At 37.4% G+C, this 25109-nt stretch overlaps 1 protein-coding gene across 2 annotated transcripts in view; it reads right to left on the reverse strand.

Annotated features, from left to right (window-relative positions):
• Positions 1-24642, reverse strand: part of lin7a (lin-7 homolog A (C. elegans)) — a 46834-nt gene extending 22192 nt beyond the window's left edge. The window contains exons 1-2 of one of the 2 annotated variants that reach the window (XM_026209829.1): positions 24506-24642; positions 1288-1406 (exon numbers count right to left, since the gene is read on the reverse strand). In XM_026209829.1, the coding sequence (XP_026065614.1) occupies positions 1288-1406; positions 24506-24545 (159 nt within the window). In that variant the 5' untranslated portion in view covers positions 24546-24642. The remainder of the gene's footprint in view (positions 1-1287; positions 1407-24505) is intronic. The other variant, XM_026209830.1, reaches the window with a different exon arrangement.
• Between the last annotated feature and the right edge of the window lie 467 nt (positions 24643-25109).

Below are 25109 nucleotides of genomic sequence, written 5' to 3' on the forward strand. Positions count from 1 at the left end.
ATCCCTAAGACTTAAGAGTTTTACACTTTTAAAGAATTAGATGACAATTGCAGCGCATGCTTTAATAATCAGAATGTTGCATCATCCCTTAGTGTCAACACTGATATATTTATCATTATCGTTATCTTTATAGTTATATCTCTTTGTGTGAATGGGCATTAACTGTGGTTGTTCACTTGTGTTCCTAAATGAAAAGTCACTTTCAAAGCCATTATTTGACAGCATTGACAGTAGTGGAAAAAAAGAAGAAAACAATACCTAATTATTTGTTTTGTGAGTATCTGTTTAATTGTTTTTCTCTTCATTGTTTAGCTGGTCACAAACTTCCCATACTGTTTCAAAGTAAACAAGCAGATGATTATATGTGTTCAGTTCACTAGTGACAGAAAGGGTGTACAGCACCACAGCTGTGGTGTCATACTAAAAGGCAGCGTATAATCTTCCTTGTAATAATTAATGAAATAAACGAATGAGTTAACGCAATGGGTTTCTTTTCTCGCACACAGCTCACACATACTCTACTAAATGGGAAAAGGCATTTCCTCCAGGATTAAACTGTGTCCTGCTCAGGCCATAGTACTAAATGTGTCTGTCTTTGAAATAAAGCAGTTGTTTTGCAGTTGTTTACTAGTGTGGTTGCTTTATTTGAGTATGGGAATGGATGAAGGAGAGGTGAGGATGTTGCCCTGGTGCTGCACTTAAAACCACAGGGGCCCAGGTCAAGCTCATTCTCTGAATAATTGCAGTTCTGCAAGTTTATGGGAGGAGCAGAGTTAAACAGGCACCAGTCACTACTATCTCTGCCTGACAGACGCATGTCTGTCACGAACGCCAGGCTCAGATGAGGCTGAGATTCCATCCCATAACTGATGATCCTCGTTCTATAACTAGCACATCCTCTGATGCTCAGATGCTTCATCTGCAATAGAATGCAAAAGTGGCTGCCTGCTGTTTTTTGATAAAAGTTTCAGTAGGTGAGCAGAGAGAGCCCATAGATTTCCACAACTGTCCAATCAGAATAAAGTATTCCAAATTTCAGGCTGGACAAAATTACGTTATGGCTTCAGAAGACTTGGATATGCCGCACAAGTCACGTGGACCACTTTTTGGGTCCATTTTTATAAACATAAGAAAACAGCAGCTTGGACATTTTGCTACAAATCTCTTTGTATATTCCACAAAAACAATTGCAGAACTACCCCTGTGATATAATTATATCTTTAAAAGATATCTTTACGGTGCTAAACTCTGGAGGTGTCAGCAATACGTAATGTACGTAGGTCTCACCTCTCTAATGGCCGTGCAAAACTCGCTCTGTAGAACCTTCTTCAGGGACTGGAGCTTGTGACCCGGGACGTCACCTGACTCCTGTAGTTTTTCCAGCAGCTCAATCGCCCTGGCAACATCTGAGATGGAAAGAGAGAAAGAAAACACAGATGTGTTTGAGTAACACAGGGTTTGCGATGGCGGGGGAGGTTAAAGTTTGCAGTAAAGGGCAGATAGATAGTGGAGCTGCATAGAATCGATTGCGGGGATAATGGATATAGACTCACTGAAGGCCAGAGGGGCCGCTGAAAGCAATCAGTGCTCTCTTTACATGAAGCAAAAGACACATCATACTGCTGTATCTCTTCTGTTCAGCAGACCTACAGGACACACATTCACTGGGGCCAGTCGGAAATGTTTTAACAATAAATATATATGTGTCTTTGCCACAGCTTTCACTGTCTGGGTCAGTGTGATCTAATCAAAAGGTTCTAATATACTTAGAAAGAGCTATCCATTAGCATTCTCATTCATCTCCATGGCAGTTGGATTGGCACATTCAGTCAGTAGATGTATTTGCACAGCTATAAGTGGGCTGCTTTATGCGGTTTACTTGTAAGAGTGATGGAGAAACATCGGAGGAATGTGAAAATACACGCCCATGAGAGCTGCTACTAATTTAATAGTACTTTTTTTTTAGCTGCTTGAGACGACTTTCATTATATAAACTAAAACAGCTTTCTTCATTTGTGTTCTGCAGAAAAAAGGAAATAATTCTAGTTTAGAACAGCAGGAGGGTGAGTTAACGATGACAGATTTTTCATTTTTGATATGCCTTTTTTAAGCCAAGCGGCTAAAACCCACTTGTACAAAACATGGCAACAAACACACATTCAATATAAGGGCATAGCTTAAGGAAAATGTTGTTTTCACTAGACCTATGACTGCAGGGAAAAAAATTAAATAATACAAAATATACTTTTTATTGAACAATGATGGAGAAACACATTTTGTGGGAAAATAAATTTGAAAATCATATAAATACATGATGTGGCAAGGGGGGTCTTTTACCTCACATTTGGCCCCCAGTATTGTTACAAATACTTTAGCTAAAGTAATGTGTTCTGCATAATATTTAAGTTACTATTAGTACAAATTAACCCCTTCCGTCATTTAGAAATAGAAAAAAAAGGAAAAAAAAACATTAAGAAAAATAAGATTTTACCTAAAAAAAAAAAAAAAGAAAAAAAAGGCAAAGACCCCCTTGAACTATGGCTCATTTCGGCCTATATCTTTGCTCAGTGTGGATTGTAAAATACTGGCAAAGGTTCTAGGCCAAAGACTGGAGAATGTTCTCCCTACTGTCTATCTTTTGTTAATATATACAGAGTATTTCATGTTATTTATTCTCCTGACGCAAATAAGTATATACCATAAATCACAGAGTGCTTTTTTTTGAGAGATTTGGTGTGGTTTCCAGACTTTTTGACTTGGGTAAAACTCTTTCTCCCTTCTCTTCTGTTATTACAATCAAAACTAGCGCACAATATTTTCCATTGTATAAAGGAACTAGACAGGGTTGCCATCTGTCCCCCTTATTATTTGCAATAGCAATTGAAACTCTAGCCATTTTGATGAGATCAACCTCAGATTTCCAGGGAATATCTAGAGGGGACAGATAGAACAAACAAAACTTTATGCAGATTACCTGCTTTTGTTTATCGCAGATCATGTTATGACTGCACTCGAGCGTTTCAGTTGCATTTCATGGGATATAAACTCAACCTCTCTAAGAGTGAATTATTTCCTATAAATCGGGCAGTTTTCCTAGCCATTTGCAGTAGCCACTGATAAATGTGCATATTTATGTGTGGTTGTTATGAGAAATATCTCTGAGCTATTTAAGCTCAACTTTACTCTAACTAGGATAAACTAGGATTTCCCTCGCATATTGGTCTAAACTCCCCACTTCTTTGATGGGCAGGATAAATATAATTAAAATGAATTACGCTCCCTAAATTTGTAGATTTGTTCCAAACTACACCTATTAACATTAAGAAATCTTTTTTTGCTCATTTAAATAAAATCAAATTAGCTTATCTTTGAAATAAGACTTAATAAGACCCTCCCCCCAATTATAACCTTGGTGCATATTCAATCTCTTTATACCCTACCTTCTAATCTTAGTAATATTTACTTGGTGTCAAGCTAAGGTTATTAGGAGCTAGTAAAGAAACTTGGAGTTAGTGGTGTAAGATGGGTTTTTATGTCTCCATAATGGTGTAGTTACAGAACGTCATCTCCCAGCTTAGGCTAACTGCTGATGCTAATTATTTCGGACAGTTCGATTCAATAAACCGGTTGAAAAAAAAACGGTTCACCGGTTCTTTTGCACTCTACGTAGTGACGTCATTGGCGATGATTGCCCTTCATTCAAGCCTTCGGTTTACCCGCGCTCATAACACTAGCACAGAATCAGTTCAGAATCAATCACCAAAAGAATCAGTTCAGTTCAGACGCTCTGTGTGTCGGTTTGCGTCACGCTGAATCACACATGCGCAGTATCATCAGCTCCTCGGTTCACGAATCGGACGCGTCTGACAGAAACGGTTCTTGACTCGAGAACGAGTTAATCATTCATTCATTATCTGGCTCGGCTTGTTGTTCATCTTCAGTTCTCTCTTCACAGCAGTTCAGTCAGTGTACTGTTTGAGTACATGAATTACTCTGGGATATTGGTTTGTTTGAACTCAGAGGGAGTTTGAACTCTCTCTCACAACAGACACGGAAGAGAAGACAATGCTGAATAAAGTCGTAGTTTTTGCTATTTATGGACCAAGATGTATTTTCGATGCTTCAAAAAATTCTAACTGACCCTCTGATGTCACATGGACTACTTTGAAGATGTTTTTCTTACCTTTCTGGACATGGACAGTATACCGTACACACAGCTTCAATGGAGGGACTGAGAGCTCTCGTTTTGTTATTTAAAGAGCGCGTTGGTAGAAAATGCACCTCTGGGCTCGTCCACAGTGTGCGCTGACTTTGCTTTTTACACAGAGGTTTCTCATCACACAAACATGCCAAATATTAAAAACAAAAAGATTACAGTGTAAAAGAATATTATTGTGTAGGCTACATAAATATTAAAATGTAATGATGGATAGTATTAGGCTACCTATTTGCAATTCAGCCTATTACTACTTATAATGATGTATGAAATTGGCTAATTAATTGAACAATCGTGCCAATACACACACATATTAACAGACTCATCGCGCGGAGCTTTGGTGGATTCCTGCTTGTCCCGAAGATGATCTGCTCGCTCTTAAAGGGAATGGGAGATGACACTCTGATTGGTTTATTGAACGTTACGTCCATTACTCATTAAGAGAATAGGGACAACCCATTCCAAAAATGCGAACAGACCGTTTTCCCGTCATTAAAATAGCAAAAGTGGATTTGGACACGCCCTGAGAGCACCTGCACCATGCACTTTACACTTTGTGATTAGATCGTTAAAATAAGGCCCATAATGGTAAGTGACTGCAACTTGGATGTGTCAGTCAATGATACAATATTTTGGTAAATAAAATGATCATGCCAGAAGAATTGCATGAAAACTCATTGTCTGTTCCAAATGGATGAAAAACCTTTAGAAAACGCTTGAAAAAAGCTAGTGTGGATGTAGAGTTTTTTTTAAACGAAAACACCATTTTCAAATGGTTAATGTTGACATAGCCTTTCCCCCACACTTTTAGCATGCTATATTTTAGCTTGATATCTACTCTGAAAGTAACCATTAGGCTGCCTGCATAGTAAAGCCTTCTCTGAAAACTTTATTTAAACTCGCTGCCCCTTAAATTGTCACCGCTACATCCATCAAAGCATTTCTTTCTAAAATCCACCATCTTTGACAATCAATTCTTGAGAAAATTATTGTTAAATTATTATAGATTTACTTCAGATGCTGTGAAAGCCAGCTGTGAACATTGCTCCTGTTATTAAGCATAATTATTTTTCTGTCAAGGACTATGATAAATCGTACTTAATCGTCTAGTATGTAGTTTTACACACCTCTACTGCTAAAGCTCGGAGTGTTACTGATGGCTGAGCTTCTGGTCACATTTAGTGCTCTGTAGGACTTGCGGTGATTAGTTTTTTGTGTCAAGGCAGGCATGTGGCTAATTGTGCTCGTTCATCTTTGGACCGTGAAAAATTATACCAATTTTACATAATGTGCAACTGTTTGGGGTGAAAAAAACAAGATAAATCCTCCCGAACTGTCTCACAAATTGACAAAAACAAGTTCTGTTTCTGTTCCATAGTAGCCTTCATTAGTTTGAACACAGACAGCAAAGCAAAGTGGGCCAGACCCTGACAGGAACTAATAAAACAAAGCCCAGTGAGACTAGAAGAGCAGACACAAAAGCTATTACCGCCTGTGGGCTCATGGGACAACAACAGGTGCAACAATCTGAGCAAAATCTCTTGGTTTGAGGGCCTTTCTGCCAGTCAGGAGACTTACAACCTTTTGCTCTAATCTTCAAACCACAAATGGGTGGTTTTGGTACACTTTTCATTAATATGTCACATTGTACTGCTTTTCTGATAAAACATTGGATCCAAATGAAGTCTCTTCTGTTATTAAAGCAGTTTAGATTGTATCAAAACCTGACAGCTAGATCCAAAACCGAGCAATGTTCTGACATGTCCCACTTGGCTGTAGCACAGAGCTGTCAGAAGAAGGTCAGCATGACATTAATCACTCTGGTGCCACCGGACGTCAGTAAAAACTGATAACTGATGCTTTTTGGTGATAAATGAACACAGACAAGGGCATAAATTGAGGCCTTTTACATGCTTATACCATTTTTTTTAAAACTGAAACTATTAAAAAATATTTTTTTATTATTTTAAATTAAAATAAAATAGAATTGTTAGATGAAAAGTACTGAGATTGAAAAGTACTGATTATTCCTAGTCACTGGCTGGACAAACCAGTTCTTAAGACAGTCTTAGCATAATGGTTGTGTTTGTGCAACTGGCCAATCTTTTATGTTCTATGGAGAAAGTAACAGAAATAGCATACTGTTTTGAATTGAGATAAGGATGAGTAAACAACGAATTATAGGTAAATGTTTCTTTTAACAGTTTTGGTCCAGCTAAGCATAACTATGGGAATAGAACAATTAGGAAATAATGAGAAAAACAAAACATATAACCTTTTATTTCATTTCTAATAATACATTGTATTTATAGAGCCTTTTAAGGTACTCAGTGCTGCTTTACCAAATAAGAAAATGACAAATGCTATACAATAAAACCAACACACATTAAAAGCAATCTCAAAAGGTGAGGTTTGATTTTTAGTTTTGAAGGAGCTTGAGTTTTTAGGAGTGTCAGTATGGAGGGCTTAATGCATAAGGAGAAGGTCTTTAAAAGAGATCCGTTGTGAGAAAAGGATCCAGCTTTTAAACAACAGTGGTGATGTGGTCACGAGTCACGACAGCAGACACGTAGCAGAGTTCTGGATGTGCTGGAGATTATATAGGATTTAGAATGAGCCATAAAGAATGCAGTTGCAATAGTCAATTTTGTAAGAAAAAAATATATGCATATTTACAACTTTATAAACCTTAATCTTTAGCTTTCGCTAACTGTCATATGCACGTTCATGATAACGTGGTGTCCAGTGGATGATGTAGGACGTAGGCAAACGCGGTGACGAATGCGGAAGTGACGAACATGGAAGCGCAGAGGAGAGAGCAAAACAAGACTCCGGTCACAAATTAGTAGTACCAAACGAGGATTTGTAAAGAAAAATGTCAGAGGATTTCGGTATAAGCCGAGAGGACACTGGTTTTCCTTTACTGTAAACAAAACTTGTTTCTCGCAAGAGCTTATGCTACGTCCTATGTCTTCGCTGGATGCCACAGTCTCATGAACGTGAAAGTTTAGAGATTAAGGATTATAAAGTTGTAAATAAGGATATATTTTCTTACACAAATACATCAGTTTACTTCAGAGGGCCTTTATTAAACCCCAGAGGCATGTGGACTTTTAAAATGAATGGGTGCAATTTTTTGGACTCCTCATTTTGGGCTACCATCCACTCTCATTATAAAGCATGGGTTAGCCTGAACATTATTTAATATAACTATTAAAGCATGCAGTAATTTTCATTTTTGGGTGAACTATCCCTTTAAGTGCATTACAGAATGGACAATTATGAAAGGCTTTTTGTAACAGACTTCCTGTCAGGGGAGTGCTCATGATGCTTTAACCCCTTTGCGTGCAAACATCGCTGACGGCCCCAGTTTATTATTGTTTCACTTTCACAGCACATTAAACATCACTGTCTTACTTCATCTGTATGGAAGCATATGGGTAGCATTATTCAATTTGGGATGTAATATGCAAAATGACAATGCAATATGTAAAATGGCAATGCATTTCTGTATTTACATTTACATTTTCCAATACATTTGTGCAACGTTTGGTGCAAAATGAAAATGAAAATGAAATTACATAATTTTCATTTGCCATTTACTACACCAGTTTTAATATGTAAAATGAATATTAATTTTAACGCTTTATAAGTTGCGAAATTAAAATGAAAATGTATTACAGAAATGATTAGATATGTCTAACATGTTAAAGCAAAAACTGTGGCAAAATGATCATTTAAATGCTATTCTTCTTAATTGCATTAACACTCACAGTCAAGACACTTAACGATTGCATTTTCATTCGGTGTCCCGCAATGAATGTAGCAAAATTCAAAGTGCACATTGAAAATGCATTCCGAGCCGATCGCGTGTCCCCGCCCTCGCGCCACGTCAATCACTGCGTGAACAAGGCGGGGCTTACAGAAGGTCAGAGACTTGGACAAGACAGTTGGTTCGTGTATGTTTTGATCATTTCGGTTTATGGCTTCAATATTTCATTCGCACTTGTGGGCGGAGCTGAAACGCTGCTTTCATCTGATTGGTCGAATAGGATCGGTTTTCATCTGACAGCCTTCAGCTCGGTCTTGTCATTCTTTCAGGCAAAATAAGAGTCAGTGCGAGTGAAGCACTGAAATGTCTGAAACTACGCTCACTGTTAATTAGCATAATATTTGAATCAGATGTAGCTGGGCACATAATTCGTGCTGCTGAGACCTGCAAATTATTTCTAGGTTGTAGTATTGTATGAATATTGTCCCACTGATAAATACAGTGCAAATAGTTCTGTCCCTGTGGATAACAGTGAAGTGGAAATTAAAATCAATAATAGACTGAACAGTTCCATGTCTGTAACATTTACCACTCTCATCTTTTAAGTCATAAGGCACTAGGTATGTGTGTGTGTGTGTGTGTGTGTGTGTGTGTGTGTGTGTGTGTGTGTGTGTGACATTAATAAATAATTGTAAAAATGAATAGTTACATTTCTAAATAAAAATAGTAAAATTAGCTCTATGCTGCTCAGTGCTCCTGTAGCCTACCCCAGAGCGCCCTCTCGCGGCTGTAGACGGTAATGTTTTCTCTTGGTCTTGAATAAATGTGACTTATAGTCCAGTGCGACTTATATATGTTTTTTTCCTCGTCATGACGTATTTTTGGACTGATGCAACTTATACCGAAAAATACAGTTAACATTATTATTATTATTTATTATGAGAGTAATTGATACAGGCTAGAACTTAAATGTTTCACCCAATTCAGCTCAGATCTTCAGACTTGTCCGACCCGTGTTGCTTGTATAACTGGCCAGACTTACCTTCCCAAAAAATCCTATTTAATTTTATTTCATAAATTTAACTATATTTATTTCCACTTCACTGTTATCCAAAGGGACAGAACTATTTGCACTGTATTTATCAGTGGGACAATATTCATACAATACTACAACCTAGAAATAATTTGCAGGTCTCAGCAGCACGAATTATGTGCCCAGCTACATCTGATTCAAATATTATGCTAATTAACAGTGAGCGTAGTTTCAGACATTTCAGTGCTTCACTCGCACTGACTCTTATTTTGCCTGAAAGAATGACAAGACCGAGCTGAAGGCTGTCAGATGAAAACCGATCCTATTCGACCAATCAGATGAAAGCAGCGTTTCAGCTCCGCCCACAAGTGCGAATGAAATATTGAAGCCATAAACTGAAATGATCAAAACATACACGAACCAACTGTCTTGTCCAAGTCTCTGACCTTCTGTAAGCCCCGCCTTGTTCACGCAGTGATTGACGTGGCGCGAGGGCGGGGACACGCGATCGGCTCGGAATGCATTTTCAATGTGCACTTTGAATTTTGCTACATTCATTGCGGGACACCGAATGAAAATGCAATCGTTAAGTGTCTTGACTGTGAGTGTTAATGCAATTAAGAAAAATAGCATTTAAATGATCATTTTGCCACAGTTTTTGCTTTAACATGTTAGACATATCTAATCATTTCTGTAATACATTTTCATTTTAATTTCGCAACTTATAAAGCGTTAAAATTAATATTCATTTTACATATTAAAACTGGTGTAGTAAATGGCAAATGAAAATTATGTAATTTCATTTTCATTTTCATTTTGCACCAAACGTTGCACAAATGTATTGGAAAATGTAAATGTAAATACAGAAATGCATTGCCATTTTACATATTGCATTGTCATTTTGCATATTACATCCCAAATTGAATAATGCTACCCATATGCTTCCATACATCTGGACAAACTGTGCATCAATGGAAAGTTTAAAGACTCAAGCTTCGATATTTGACCAATATTTTGATAAAACATTGTTGCAGTGACAGATATTTAGTGATTTATGTCAGGAGTGCAAAATAATAAATCCGTATTATGCCACATTTTGAATAGAAATTCACAACTCCCTCATATTCAGTCACGTCAAGAGCGGTTTATTTGTGTTCACATAGACTCACTGAACAGCGTCAATAAGGATTTACAGACCAAAGATGCATATCTGCGGAGATATATGGATATATTTACTGATGTTTACTTCATATTTCTTCAGACAGAATCGTCATTTCTATTCATTTTCCACGGATTTACGCGATCAGATGATAAACAGCCTCTCCCAGCGATCTGTGTGTGAGTGCAGTAGTCACAGCTCGTGCGGTGTGTGACTCAGACTCTGATTGGGTCTTTCAAACGTCAATCTTAGAGTTTCATATCTGGACATACACCGCCCCATCGTGTCACATGCTTCCTGCACACTTCCTGGTAGTTATATGGCCAAAACAACACTGAAACACCTCTGTACACACGAAATATCCGAATAATAAACCCGCGATTACGATGGTAAAGCTTGGTATGAGAATTTCTTGAGATCTGGGGCGTTTTTATAAAAAAAATCGAAAATGTACATCGGAAATGCTAACTTGTGCAGCGATGAAAAAGGCTACAAATAACATATTTTTACAACAGTAAACGACCAAATTCCACCCCTGATCGCTAAAGGAAGTTATTATAAACACTCGATCGGGGTTTAAAGTGAGTTTTGAGTAAAAGTGTACTAATAATTTCATAAATTGTCAGATGTAGCTTGATGCTAACGTTAGCACCAATGCTACTAATAGCAGGTGCTTTTCTTCTTCATAATGCATTTTTGTCTCAATAATTCACGTAAGGTCGTAAGAAAATGTTTTGTTGTATTTTTATAGTAAGACTTTTGATAAATAAGGGCTAAATGCAAAGAGAGACTGAAGTGAGATCGCTGCTTTGTTGCTTTGTAAAGCCTGAAAAACCACAATCAAGGCTAATAAAGGTGGAATAAAAACAAAAGAATAATGATAAAAGAATAATGCGGATAATGTGTCATACTTGGCGGAGGTGTGAAAGAACCGTTTGGTGAGAACAATACAATCATGATTCGGGCAGTTTTCAACAGTGAAACATACACAAAGAGCACAGGAGAGTTTACATGTGAGATCTTACAGAGATGACAAGGGCCATAAATCAATCTGATTAGCCTTCTCTAAAAACACACATGACATGGCCTTAGAAAATATTTCATAAAATTCACAGTTTTACAGATTCGATTATAAAAAATTTTATGAAGTCTTGGAAGACTTGTGGCCTTAGCTACACTGTGTTTTCAAACTCATTTCCTACATCAACATTTTTTTAAATACATTTAAAACATATGTTTTTAATATTTTTATTTTTGTTTTTATGTTTGAGCTTATATATCTCTATTATCATAACAGTCTGAGTGATTCTGATTCCTGAACAGTAAACTTTAAAGTGTCAGATTTGTGAACAAAGGTTGATTATGTATCTAGTCAGAAAGAATCATGAGCAGAAACCTTTTTATTTTGGGTATGTAATTTCGGTCTCCATGCCAAAAAAGGGGGGTTACTAGTAAGGGGTTAAGAAGCTGCTCTATAGGTTTTGGGACAGAGCCATAGGCTCAATAGTGCACTTCATAATATTGACAATGTAATTGGAGCATAAGCTCAGAATTAAGGTCCACACTATTTCACTACAATACAACAACTTTGAGACATCTGTTCTTGCCACGGATCTGAAGCTCAAAAAAACCAACATAGGCTGGAACAATGTGCAGCTGAAATGAACACTAGAGTCAGTAAAATGCCAACAACTTTTGTTATATTTCACACAAATTATGATTGCAGTGGCAGATTATCAATTAACAGATTTATTTTTTTACTATGCTATGACCTCAAAACAAATTGATCATGGTGTATGATTTGTAAACTAATACAGTCACACTTTATTTTAAGGTCCAATTCTCACTATTAACAAATCATTAACTAAGAATTTAGCTAATTTCCTGCTTATTAATAGTTTGTAAGATAATTAGGTTGAGGTAATGGAAAGGATTAGGGATGTAGAACATGGACATGCAGAATGTGTGCTTTATAAGTACTAATAAACAGCCAGTAAGTTAATAATATGCATGCTAATAAACATCATGTTAATAGTAAGAATTGGTTCCTATACTAAAGTGTTACCACTAATACATTTTTAAGGTTGAATCACATAAACAGCTTCTTACATATGGCTTTTCAGACACGGTAAACTTGCTGGGAAGCTCACCTGGTACAGCACTGACCATTGTGGAGCACCAAGTATGAGACATGAGAAAAACAAGTCATGATAAAAAAGCTTAAAGACTCGTAGAAGCAAGCTAAAATTACTTGGATGATTCAGCAAATGGGTTTTTGCTCACATTTACTTTTATTAACAATATTAATTAGCTTAGTATAGGTGGTATACGTTATTTTCAGATGTTATAAAGCATTAACTTTTTAGTGCCACTCACTTGACAAAACTATCGTAGTAAATGACAACCAATCTAATAAAAGGTTGCCAGATTCACATTCAGATAAACCTGAACATACTATAAGCTCCACAGGACATTCCACTTTCAAAGTTTTGTGAAATGTGCAAGAAGCAGTAATATAATTTTGCAGAATGATGTGTTTCAATGAAAAGAAACAATGAAAAGCCTGGATTGCAAAATGTGCAAAACGATAGTCTGTCCGTTCTGTTTTCCCAACAACAGAGTACATGACAACAGATTAGTGAAGGTGACCTTTGCAGTGATGTACAGGCAGCACCATAGCATGTGACAACCATTACTTCATTAACCCTGTGCTGAAGCTCCGTCATTATCGAGGATGGTTGGGAGTCGTGTATGAGGTAATGAGCCGTCCTGAACATACTGGTGTCCTTTCAGCCAGCACAGGAAACTGTGTGAACACACCTTTTCACATTTATGTCTCATTACCAGGAACTCAGAGGATGACCATGGATGATCTTCTGTTCCTTCTCACTTCCTGCGACTCATAATTCTCTTGTGTGTCTTGATTCAGATATTCCTGTCTCTGTGGTCTCTGTTGCTCATTATTTTAGAAAGGCTTTGTATTTAAGCTGCTTTAAGGATCAACTCTGAGAAGGCACAAATGTGTTGTGTCATACACACTGCCTAAGACCATCCTTCCTGTTTATCATTATTTTACCATGGATGCTACTTTGTATTAAAATGTGGTAGGGACAGTTGGGGGGATAGGTTGTGCATAGATTGTGCTGATTATAATTTCATAGAAGATATTGCTAATGAATATTAATTAATATCATTTAACTTGATCTGTTGCTGTGTGGATAAATACTTAGTATATATGATGTATTGATCTACAAATCAGCTCTCTATGCTAAGTTAAAAATGAAATAGTAACATTATAAATGTCCAGAATCATTGCTAACTATTAAGAAGAAACAATGTTTTTGTTTTTCTACGTAAACATGCACAAGACTTGCATTTTTGACCACTGCGTCAATTCAAGTCACCTTTATGTGTATAGCTCTATACAATACTGGTTGTGCCACAGCAGCTCTACATTGTTAAACAGGAAAATAGTTTGTCAATAATGCAAGAAGACAATAACAGAGTCATTTTTCCAGCTAAAGTCAGCTGTTTTTCCAGCATCTTGTCCAACTTTTCAAAACATGTCTTGAGACCTTGAATTATTTTCCAGTCATCAGTAGTTCCACTCATTAGTTTATAAACACAATAATGTATTATAAGTGAAAAACCCATTAATTGCTCTAATTACTGGATTTTAATATCTGAATATTCTTTAGCTGGAATCTAGTTAATCCTTGTATTACAATAGACCTTAGTCAGGGTACTGCTGTACGTAATTTTTGATAGGAATGAAAACAAGGCTGTGATGGATAGAACTACTGTGTGTTCAGTGGATTTTACTGTTGTTTACAAACATGGCAGTAGTTTTTCAGCTGATGAAACATCTTTCCAAAAAACTTTCAGCATTTGATTGCTTTATTCAGTTTGTGTACCTAAAAACTTATGCTAAACCTCCCTAAAAAAAAATAAAAAATAAAAATGAAAATCACTGTTTATTGTTTCTATCTTTACTCTATTGTATTTATTTGTGCTGTTGCTTGTAGTTGGATAGAATATTATTCTTTTTTTATTAGAAAGTATAGTTTTTCCATAAACATAGCAAATACCGAACTGTACTGAAAACCGTGATGCTAAAATCGTGAAACAAACCGAACCGTGAAAAGTTGAAAGCTGCTGATAATACTGAAGGACCTTATGGATGCTGTGACCGGTGTCATATCCCTATAAGTAGACGTGGATCAGATGAGGTTCAGCTGATTCGAACTTGACAAATGTGAGCTACGCTTGATATACATCGGTGGATGTACATCAACAACATTTGTTGGGGAACAAATTTGTTGGGGTACAGAGTTGTGGAAGGATGATAAATCGGAGCATGTCAGAACTGTGGGTGGGAGACAATTTATCGCTGTCACTTTGTGCCACTGACGACAACTGCAAAAAATCACTCAGCAAAACATTAAAAAGATTCACTTAGATTAGATCAGAATTCATCACTAAATTAGACCATCAGAGATGTTTTCTCTGTGCGATGTATTAAATATATCCCTGTCATTAGCAGGGATTTCATAAAGTGGTGGGGACACAATCAAATTGGGCAAAATAGTGGTCATATCCCATCGTAAAGGTTTCTTGCAAATGCATATTTAAGGAGACACTATAAGCCACTTGCATAGAATGTCCCTGTTTTCTGATATCATTAGTTCTGTAAACCTAAAAAAGGGTACAGGGAAGCTGCCCGCCCCTTTTTAGCTATTCAGAAAACACCTTTTACAGAGAGAGGGTGTGTGGTTGAAGGGGTTATCTAATTAGCTAGCAAATCACTTACAGCACCTTTAACAATATTGAGCCGAAACTCTATAAACTCGGGGAAGGAAATGATGTCTAATGACTTATTAACCGTCTAAAGATCACTCACCATAATGTCATTTAGTGGGCAAAGTTATTTATACAAAATAAATGGACTGGTTAAAGCATTTGAGGAGATTGTTAATGACTGTATCTTCGAGGGAACATGAAACAACATTTTGAAGATAAATTCATCCATTAACAAAGTAATAAGATGAAAAAAGCCTCTAAAAGCATGTCAAGCTCCTGCATCATGCACCGCTATTACAGATAGGATTAATTCTCCATGGCGCCTGGAGTTTTCTGCCGGCTTTCAGTGAGCAGCCAAACTAAGCTTGGTTTATCAGTACAGGCCTCATCCCAGTAAAGTCTTTTCTCACACATCTGAGTGACATCATCACAGCAGGGAAAGGAAACATCGTTGCACACATTATTATTCCAAGAGCTAAATTTGTGGGATTCAGATTTGTATGGTAGCAGGTCAAGGCCCTGTGTTGAACTATCCTGGGATTTACGTCACATCTACTAGCACTGGCTCACAAACAGGGCATTTAAAGGGCCTGGTGTACATACTCCTGGTTTGTGATTGGTACATTAAACTACATTACCATGGAGACTGGTAAATGCAGCGGAGGGGGCTGCTAACTCGTTGGCAATGGAGTGGAAGAGTACACTATTGTGTATGTGTGTGTCTTCCAACAAGCCAGATTGATTGCGTAGTTTAGCACCTTTAAATGTAAAACCCATATGGCTCTGTGAGTAAGCATTGGGGGCGAAGATATCACTGAAGAAGCATTCAGCCTTCCAGAGCACCAAACTACACTATGTGTATGTGACCCGGCTCTCCATTCAAACCACTGTAGCCTTCAGCATTGCTGTTAATGGTGCAGGGGCAACCATGATCACATTTTCTCCACAAAAACTACATAAAGAAAACACCACTTAAATCAACTATCGAATTTAGATTATGTACTGAAGAAATGTCTCTAATGTCTACAGTTTTGGCCCGCTAATGCAACTGTATGTTATATCAGTTTCAGAATCATTCTAATGGCATACTGACTTCTAATAAGGTGAACGACTTCTGTTTAATTTCTACACTTCCTCTAAAAACGTCTGTTCTGGGAGAATGTAAGTTCCACAAAAGCAAATGCAGCAACAAATGCTTTAAACCGAGTAGTATACAATTTTGAGAAGGTATAATTTTGATATTTATCCAGTTTTCAAGGGATTCATTCTTAAACTCTCTTTACAAGTGAACTTGGTTCTTCTATTATCGTGAGTTTAGAATACAAATCCAGCAATGGTGTCAACAGTGTATTGAATAATTTGTGAGACATCTCAAACTTCTCAAAAACGATTTGCTCACATGCGAACACATAGTTTTTTTCTGTTTAAAGGGTTAATATAATGATTTATGTTTGACTTGTTGTGTCACAAACTTGACTTGCTTCTTCTGTGGACAATGAATGGTGACTCCTTCTCAACAATTCCTCCATCTCAGATTTGCCAGTATAGCAAAGTCTGCATTCAAACGTCCGAGATTTCATCATTATTCCCAAGAAAATGTACTTTTAGGCCTGCTGGAGAAAACATACAATCTTGTTTGCTAGTCTTATCTGGTCTCCCAGCTTGTCAGGTTGGTCTGTTGGCTGGATTTACATGGTTTTGGACACTTTTCAGCCAGCTAAACTAGTAAAACATCCAGGTTGTGAGACCATTTTAAACCAGCTAAAACTAACTAAACCAGTTGAGACCAGAAAGACAGCTGGTTTAAGTTGATTAGATTTATTTTTTTTTTTTTTTTTTAGCAGGGATGTACACAACACAGATTGTATCATTTGTTTCTTTTTTTTTATGTTGCGATGAAATGGAAGTATCACTGTTCTTTTCTTTTGTATTTCCATTGTACTGTACACATTCAAGTATGACAGTTTATAGAAAAAGAAAGAAATGAAGGACGGGGACTGTTGATTTGATTTTGAGATGTGGGTTTTAGACATAAATCGAGGTGAATCCAATTCTGATTCAAAATAATAGGTCAAAATATATAAAAAAAAATATATACGATGTTAAAATGTTGAAAAAATGAAACATACAGTACATGGATACAGTAAATCATTCACAATAATCTCATTTCATGTCGACTTTAAACTGTGGAAAAACTATGAAACACAACTGAGAACTCTGTTAAGTCTCAAGAGCTTTAAAAGAGAAATAAAACTTTATCCTTTCGGGACCCTTTTACACTCCCCACTATAATTCATTATGAGGATATGAATTTTAATGTGGCTGTCAACAGACCAGGGTTTGTATTTTAATTTATATTCAGTATTCACAGTGCAGTCTTCTAGAATTTATTTGCATCATTATTAATTACTTTGTAGTTATATGAACCATTGATACAGTGGAACAAGTGAATATAAATGAATCTTGGTGTATAAACTGCAAAAATCTGACAAATCCCTTTAAATTAAAATATAGAAAGCTAGTTTTTAAACAAAAATCAGCTTTTTAAATAAAAAGAACAGTGCTATGGTCATTTCAAATGTAGAGGAAATGCTTAGTACAAAATAAAAAAGTAACCTGAAAAACAATCCTAAACCTACAACGGACAAGGAACCTCAACACTGCAAATCAAGATGCTGTTTGTCTAAAGGACTGACCAGATCTCTGCAGAGTGAAACAAAAACTCATATCTCTCAGCACTGTGGAGGTTTCCTTTTCTAGACAGGATTTAATAACAAGGACATCAATCTCTGTGGCAAGATTGTGGCAAGCATACACATCGTGAGCCCGCAATTCAATATAGAGGACTGAGTCCACAGCAAATGATTTTTCTGTGTTAAAGGCACAGTTGAGGGTGTGTCTGGACACTGTGCGCATATGAATGAGTACTTCCCTGCTGTCATATAATCTGCCCTGTCTATAGTGCAATATAATTTTGCAAATGTAACCTAACCGCACAGAGTTGAGGAGTCTCATGGTAAACATCACAGTAATAGTTCAATTCAACTCTGAGAGTTGGAAATTCCAGCGTCTTCCTCCAGCAGTTTCCAACCTCAATCTGCAACTCTGATCCACTGATATACAGGCGTATGACATCATAAAAACATGGTGGCACATAGTTGATGATACCAATATAAATCCTGTTTAGCTCATTTGCATAGACAGCTGCATTAAACAAGCTAAATAAACTTCTCTAATCTCCATACACCTGCAAATGTTAGCATTGCATGGCATCGTTTATGGGTGCAGTATGCCAGGAGACATTCTTGTTGACAAGTGAACACCTGCAAAGCTAACAGGAGCCAAATTTTTCTTCTTTACATGTCATTTTTCGACATTAAATGGAACGCATTGAAACCAAGCTGTACCAAACCACACTGTCTGAAGTTAATAGAATAACAGGTGTATACACTGTATATACAAAATAAAAAGATTGGTTTGAAATCAGCATGAAATACCATTTGCAACCTAGTTTACTTCTGTAATATCCTGTTTCACTAGGAAATAGGCCAAATTAATGTGGATCTGGACTTTTCTTTATTAGGAATTGATTGAAACATTGGTGTTTCATACACAAGTCATGATGAAACCGAAGTAGCGACATAGCTATGTATTGTGACTTACGTCCAGGTGTAATGGAATATCACAAATGAAAAAAGAACAAGTAGAGCAGGGACTTTGTCCTATTAATCAGCAGGCTTTAAGGGCCTTCGGAATTACTGTAATCATCTGGTGCAGTGATACGGAAATGTAAAGCGGTCAAGACTTGCCTGGATCTACTTTAGTTGTGCATTTCCCTGAAAATAATTGAACACCTTAGGGCGTTCGTCAGCCAATCAGATTCAAGCATTCCACAGCCCCGTAGTATAACTGGTCTTAATGGTCAAAAATGGACAGAGACAATTACATTTTGACGCTGGGCACAAAGACCATGAACATGTATTGAGTAAGAGTAAACAGGGTCTGTTTTGATTTCATGTTGTCTATAAGCTAATTGTTGTATTTTTTTCGAATTATCCCGTTGTCGTTTGTGGTGAGTGGGGCGGGGCCGAGAGAAGTGGGAACAAGGAGTGAGGCCGGCGGAATGATTGGGAAATCAGCGACACCTGCGCCCCACCGCTGGTCTCAGGAGATGGAAGGATATAAAACTGGAGCGACGATAGTGAAGGACGAGAGAGGACCAGGCCTGGGTCTTAGTTGTGTTCTGCTTTGTGTTTATTTTGAATTAAAGTCTTTGTTTTATTGTCCGCCGGTTCCCGCCTCCTTCTTCCAGATGAATATGGAGATTTTATCATTACATCGTTCATTATATTACAATTTTTGGTTCCCATTATATACTCAGTTATAGCTAGAGTGGATAAAAAGCTTTCAGGACTGACTAGATGGTCAGCCAAGACACTTCTACACAATGTTTCACACATTTCTGACAGGAACTATTTTCCTAAGGATCACATTGTCCTCGCCATTTTACACGCCGGAATGGATCGCCTGAGAGACTGCTAACCATCTGCCGTTTTCCAGATTCAGACGGCCATCCTTTACGGGCCAGGGAAGCCTGAGGAAAACGCTGGTCTCCGGACAGCAGGCCTGCCAAAACAGCAGGAGCTAAAGCAGTGCCCTTCTCTGGTGTCCGGCTCATATCCCAGAACCTCACTTCATCAAACCCTGTGAATTATCAGTAATTGGCCCAACTGTGACATTCCCGACTGCAAAGGGCACATAAATCACCTCGCAGTATAATAGCTCAGACGTCGAGCTGTGCAAGTCCTGCACAAATGACCTCACAGAGCGTTTGTCCCCTGATGTCTGACTGATACCACTGTCTGTCTTTCTAGACCCTCTCTTTTTCATACACACAATCACTGGTGACACATATGGTCTTGTTCGGATAAAAATAGCCTTAGATATGATCCCTTGATCTCATTCTCAGGCTGGTCTGGGCTTTTATCTTCGAATGGACAGACTAAAGGGGACAGAAAGTGTTCAGAAACACTTTTGCCTAGAGGAAAGATTATATCACTGCTTTTTTATGCAGTATAATTCAACGGTTGGCAATAGCCTCCAAAGCTTTTGAACAAGTGAATAGCGTTGAGTCTCGATATTGTTTCGGGTCAATTTCCTCTGAATATATTCCAAGAGAAATGTGTTCAAATTCAAGTATGTCAAAGAAGAACACTTAATGTTTAATTCAGCAAAGTACTCAGACAAATTTTTGTCTTTCTCTATAGAAAAAGAGGTATTCAGACCAAAATCAATATGACATGAGAATTCCAAGCAGTTGAACACAAATAAATCCATTTTGTGCAAGGCTTATGCATTAGTAGAATGAAGCAAGGATGGCACGTGACCTAAAAACAGCCCAGGACGTCTGTCAGTCTAATAAAAAAGATCACCAACTCTATTATCTAGTTCAAAAAGAATGTTTTTACATTGCAGAGGAAAAGCTATTAAACAATAGTTGGAGATGAATATGTCATACAGTGCTATTCATAGAGAACCTTGTTTGCATCCCACATAATTGCATTGACATTTTCAGTAAACTAGGAATTGGAGGCACATTTGATTGCATTTATATTTGTGTTTTTTACTGATTTGATTAACTTGACTTATAAGGAATTAAACCACCAGTATTAGCATAACATGATGGTTTTGTTCAGGAAGACTTTAGTTGTGACGTCTGCATTTAAACAGGAATGATTCCCCCAAATCAGCATCCCAAGTGCATCCCAATATTTGTACGGAATACCGAAACGTTTAGAAATTTTGATGACTTCTATAGAGTACCATAATAAATAGGATTCCTGAATATGGCAAGGTTGGAAAAACTATGAAAGAAAGAGGTAAGCTGTTTTAAAAATTGCTTACTGTCTGAGGAGCTGTAACATTTGGTAAAGAACCTGCTTTGCAACCATTAAAAAGTATGTCCTATAGAGTATGAATGTGAATGCAATCCAGATGTACTACATCGGCCATATTGGCTTTATCATGTGACTAACTGTGTCAGTGGTGTGGCTTCGTCTCTTATGGCTTTGTGGGGTAAAGTTTCAATCAAATGCACACTCCAATATCTCATTTGAATGCTTTTTGCCTACTGTTTTTTTTTTAATACTCTGAATTCGGAAATACTACTCTTTTGTTGTACTGTTTTTTGCATACTATATCCTCCTAAGACGCAGCAATGGGGTTTTTGTCTCTGTAGTGGACATTATATTGTAGTGAATTTCTCTGAAACCTCACATGTCACAGTTTTAAATCTGGGTGTTCTGTACAGAGCACATTCAGGGCTTTTCAGAGATATTTTGGAATCAGAGATGTTTGGAAGTTTCTCCATAACCACTCCGTCTGCTTGGTCTTTAAAAATGGACATTAATTAAGTGATCAAAATTGTACATGAAATATGATGATATTTTGTAATCATAATTTAAATCTGATTAATTTTTCAAATAGTTTGTCATGAATCATCATCTCAGGAAAATGTTATGGGGTTTCAAACCAAAATATGACTTCCATATATGTCCACTGTAGAGGACACCATGACTAAAAGCATGTTTATTCTGCATTTTAGGAGACACAACAAATGAATAGCTAAATGAAATATTAGATGTTTTTATGAAAATCTGGCCAATTATTACTCCCATTATTACAGTTCTTTTTTCAACATGCTGATGTCCCAACAGCACATTCATATACAAATTAGGTACAGATAACATTGTGTTAAATGGGAAAACCAGTTTATGGAAATTGTAGACATATATAGCATAAAGTAAAATTGTATAATTGTAAAAGTGTTCCTGTAGCTCAATTAGTGTTTTGTTTTTCTGAGTCCTGGTGTCCTCTACAGAAGACCTGGCATAACATATGAATAAAATATCATTTTTCAAAAATGTTATTTTGCCAGACAGTATACTTTTTTCTTATGCTCTAAACAATGTAATGACATGAAAAAAAAAAAAGTACTAAATTCACAAATCTTTTTAGTCAGAAATTTGGCATATTTGGATACAGCAGTATTTTAAAAAAAAACATTGCCGATCTTTTTTTTCTCCCTTTCCTTAGCTTTTACTTTGTATATAAATTTGGTTTCGACGTTTGGTCCACAATTGGACCGACCCACGAGGAAAGGTTGCGTAGCTCCATATGACCCATCCATCCTTTGAATGAAACAAGCCAGAGGAGCACCCTAATCAGCTTTTAGTGCTCCAAAATTCCTATATTCCCTGTTTTCAATCTCTCCTTCAGGATAAGACCAGTACAGTTCTGTTTTCCAAACCAAGCATTCCATCAATTGTCTAAGATCTCGGTTCGAGTTTCTTATAGGACTATGAGTCCATGCTGTACACATTGACAAAGTATCTTATTGATTTCAGTTTGCTAGATTAACCTTTCATGTTGTAAATAAGTGACACCTCCACATGTCCTGAATACACACTGAATACTCTCACAGCCAGCGGTAACATCTGTTATTTAAATACAATAACAGGAAAATCTTGCAGCCTTCAGTTAACCCGGTCGTTTCCAAAATGAAGGGACACAAGGTTATTTTCTCTCTGATCAAATTATAGCTACAATTCAGGTCCTCATTATGCCTGTATAACCTCAAGCATAGCAATGCTATGGCTTATTGCAAGAGATCCTGAATAATATGAGGCCTGTGGTGTTTTGGATTTCTGCTGTCATAAATCTGCTATCATTAAGCATAACAATTACTTTGGGGTTTCTGGCAATGCTCAAAATATGTCACCGAAATAAATCTGTTTTCACTTAAATTTGATTGCTTCTGGGGGCCCCTTTGTATTGTCTCCAGTATACTTCTCTAGTGTAAATTGTAGATGGTCATTTTCAAGATGAGTTTACTCGGCCCCACTTTGGTCTCACAAGAGACCATATGAAATCTACGAGAAAATACAAACCATAAGAACACAATTTAATCCGATACAATAATCCAATGCATGATGTATTCCTGGCTCTGAGTATATGATCTGTTACATTGGACAACATACAAATCAAACATAACAAACCATGCTGAGTGACAGGGACAAACCTAGAGCACTCCTATTAGTGTTCTGATTGGTCGAATGGGTGGCCAATGTCATGGTTGCATAGCTTAGTGCAAAAAGGGTCTTTTATTATAATTTTAGTTAAGGGGAAAATATTTTCATGAACTGGTTCTTTAGAACAGTTCATTTAAAAGAACCATTTTCATCAATTTATGTATTTCATTTATGCTATCATGGTATGACAAACTGGTGTGGTGTATTATGTGCTTTTAAAATGTATGTAGGCATGCTTTATTCAGTTAATTATTATTATTATTATTAATAATTATTATTATTTAAAATAAGTTTAGATGTACATTAAACTTGCGCCTGTTTTTGTTGGATTAGAACGTTCTGTTCTGTAAGTGTTCATAAAACTGTCATACAGTCTATACATAAAAATTTGTATTTTTATCATTTTAGCTATTAATTAAGTTCAGACTGATTTTTCATATATCATCGGTTCACTCCGTATGTTCCTACTATCAGTTCACTCATTGGTTCATGTTTCAACGAGTGATATTTGGAGAACCGCCCGGATCGATTCGTTCAGACACTGTTTGTGAGTCGGTTCAATAGATTCATTGTGAAGATCCGACTCAAAACAACATTCGTTCACCAATCGGACGTCGCTACTAGTTTTGAAGCAATGTACAGTTTCCACGTATCCACAGCGCGTATGCTAGATGTGTCTCATTTCTCTAAAATTATCTCTATGGCTTTGCTTGTGGACGCTTTAAATGCTTCGAGTTTCCATAGGCTACTATTTGACCTGCTGTATAACCGTAAAATTAAACGCAATTCATTTGTTAGCGATTTAAGCGCGTGCAACGGCCCACATTGATGACAGGTCACTGACCGCTGATGATAAATCAAGCCACGGCAAGGTGATAATATCACAAAGGCAAGCTTTTGTCCACATGACTTCAGACATTTCTTCTTTAAGCTGTATAACGTGTGTAGGAAGCATCGCGCGTACAGTAGACTATTCGAACGTTCATTCGTTGGAATCCGGTTTTATTATAGCCTAGGCTATTAAAGTCTATAAAACAGCCAGCCTCGAATTCAGTTACGCACACTGAGAAGTTGTACAGTCTTTTCTGTAAAGTAAAATAAGGACAAAATAAAGAAAATACACTGCGCGCTGCTGTGAGCATCAGCAAAGTGTAAGCTATGTATGAAACGAGTGCCCAAAGTGCTTTATTAAAATAAACCGAATACAGATCGCATTATTATCACACGCACTAGTGGCTCCTGACGCACAGAGCGTGGTCTGTGCATCACCGTCATCATCATCATCATCATCATACCTTACGGACACGAGTCGAACCGAGAAGGCAGCATCACCAAAACACCAACAGCCCATGATGAGCCAAATCCAATAATGCAAAAATTGGACAAACGATGCTTAAAGTTAGCTCCAGCAGGACGTGCGTTTGGCAGTACTCACCTCGCTCTAGGGTGAGCGGATGGACTGTCATTGTCGCCATGACTGTGCTGTGTTATTATCAGAGAGAGTGAGAGAGATAGAGAGAGAGAGAGACTGGAGCTGCCGCATCAGAGCGCGCACTGTAGCGGCGGAGAGAGCGAGAGAGCGCGGATTGGATCCCGTGCGGATGATGGGAGTGGCTGGGAGGGGAACGGGATTGTTCACCATGTGTAGCGGACGATTCGGAATGGGGTGTGTGAATCGAATTGAGATGCAGAGTCTGCACGTTACGCTTAGAATGGAATTGTACATTTCCTTAAGCTTGTCGAACGTGCACAAGACGTTGAAAAATGAAAGTTCTAATGCTTGACGAGCATTGGTCAAATCAGAATTCAGAATGTTGTATTAGATCTTCCCTGCTCATATACACTGATCAGAATCATGCTGAAGGGGGTTTAGATTAATCTCCATGAATATACTCAAGAGCTCTAGACCTGAACCCCTGCGTTTTAGTGCACAGGGTTAAACGCTATCCTTAAATTATGCAGAAGCAAATCCCATGCATGACCTATGATCTTCGCCGTGAACTGACAGCAGCGGCTAAAGCACTAGACAGTGCGGCTCT

This window comes from Carassius auratus, chromosome 29 (assembly GCF_003368295.1).
Source record: "Carassius auratus strain Wakin chromosome 29, ASM336829v1, whole genome shotgun sequence".
NCBI classification, from domain to species: Eukaryota; Metazoa; Chordata; class Actinopteri; order Cypriniformes; family Cyprinidae; genus Carassius; species Carassius auratus.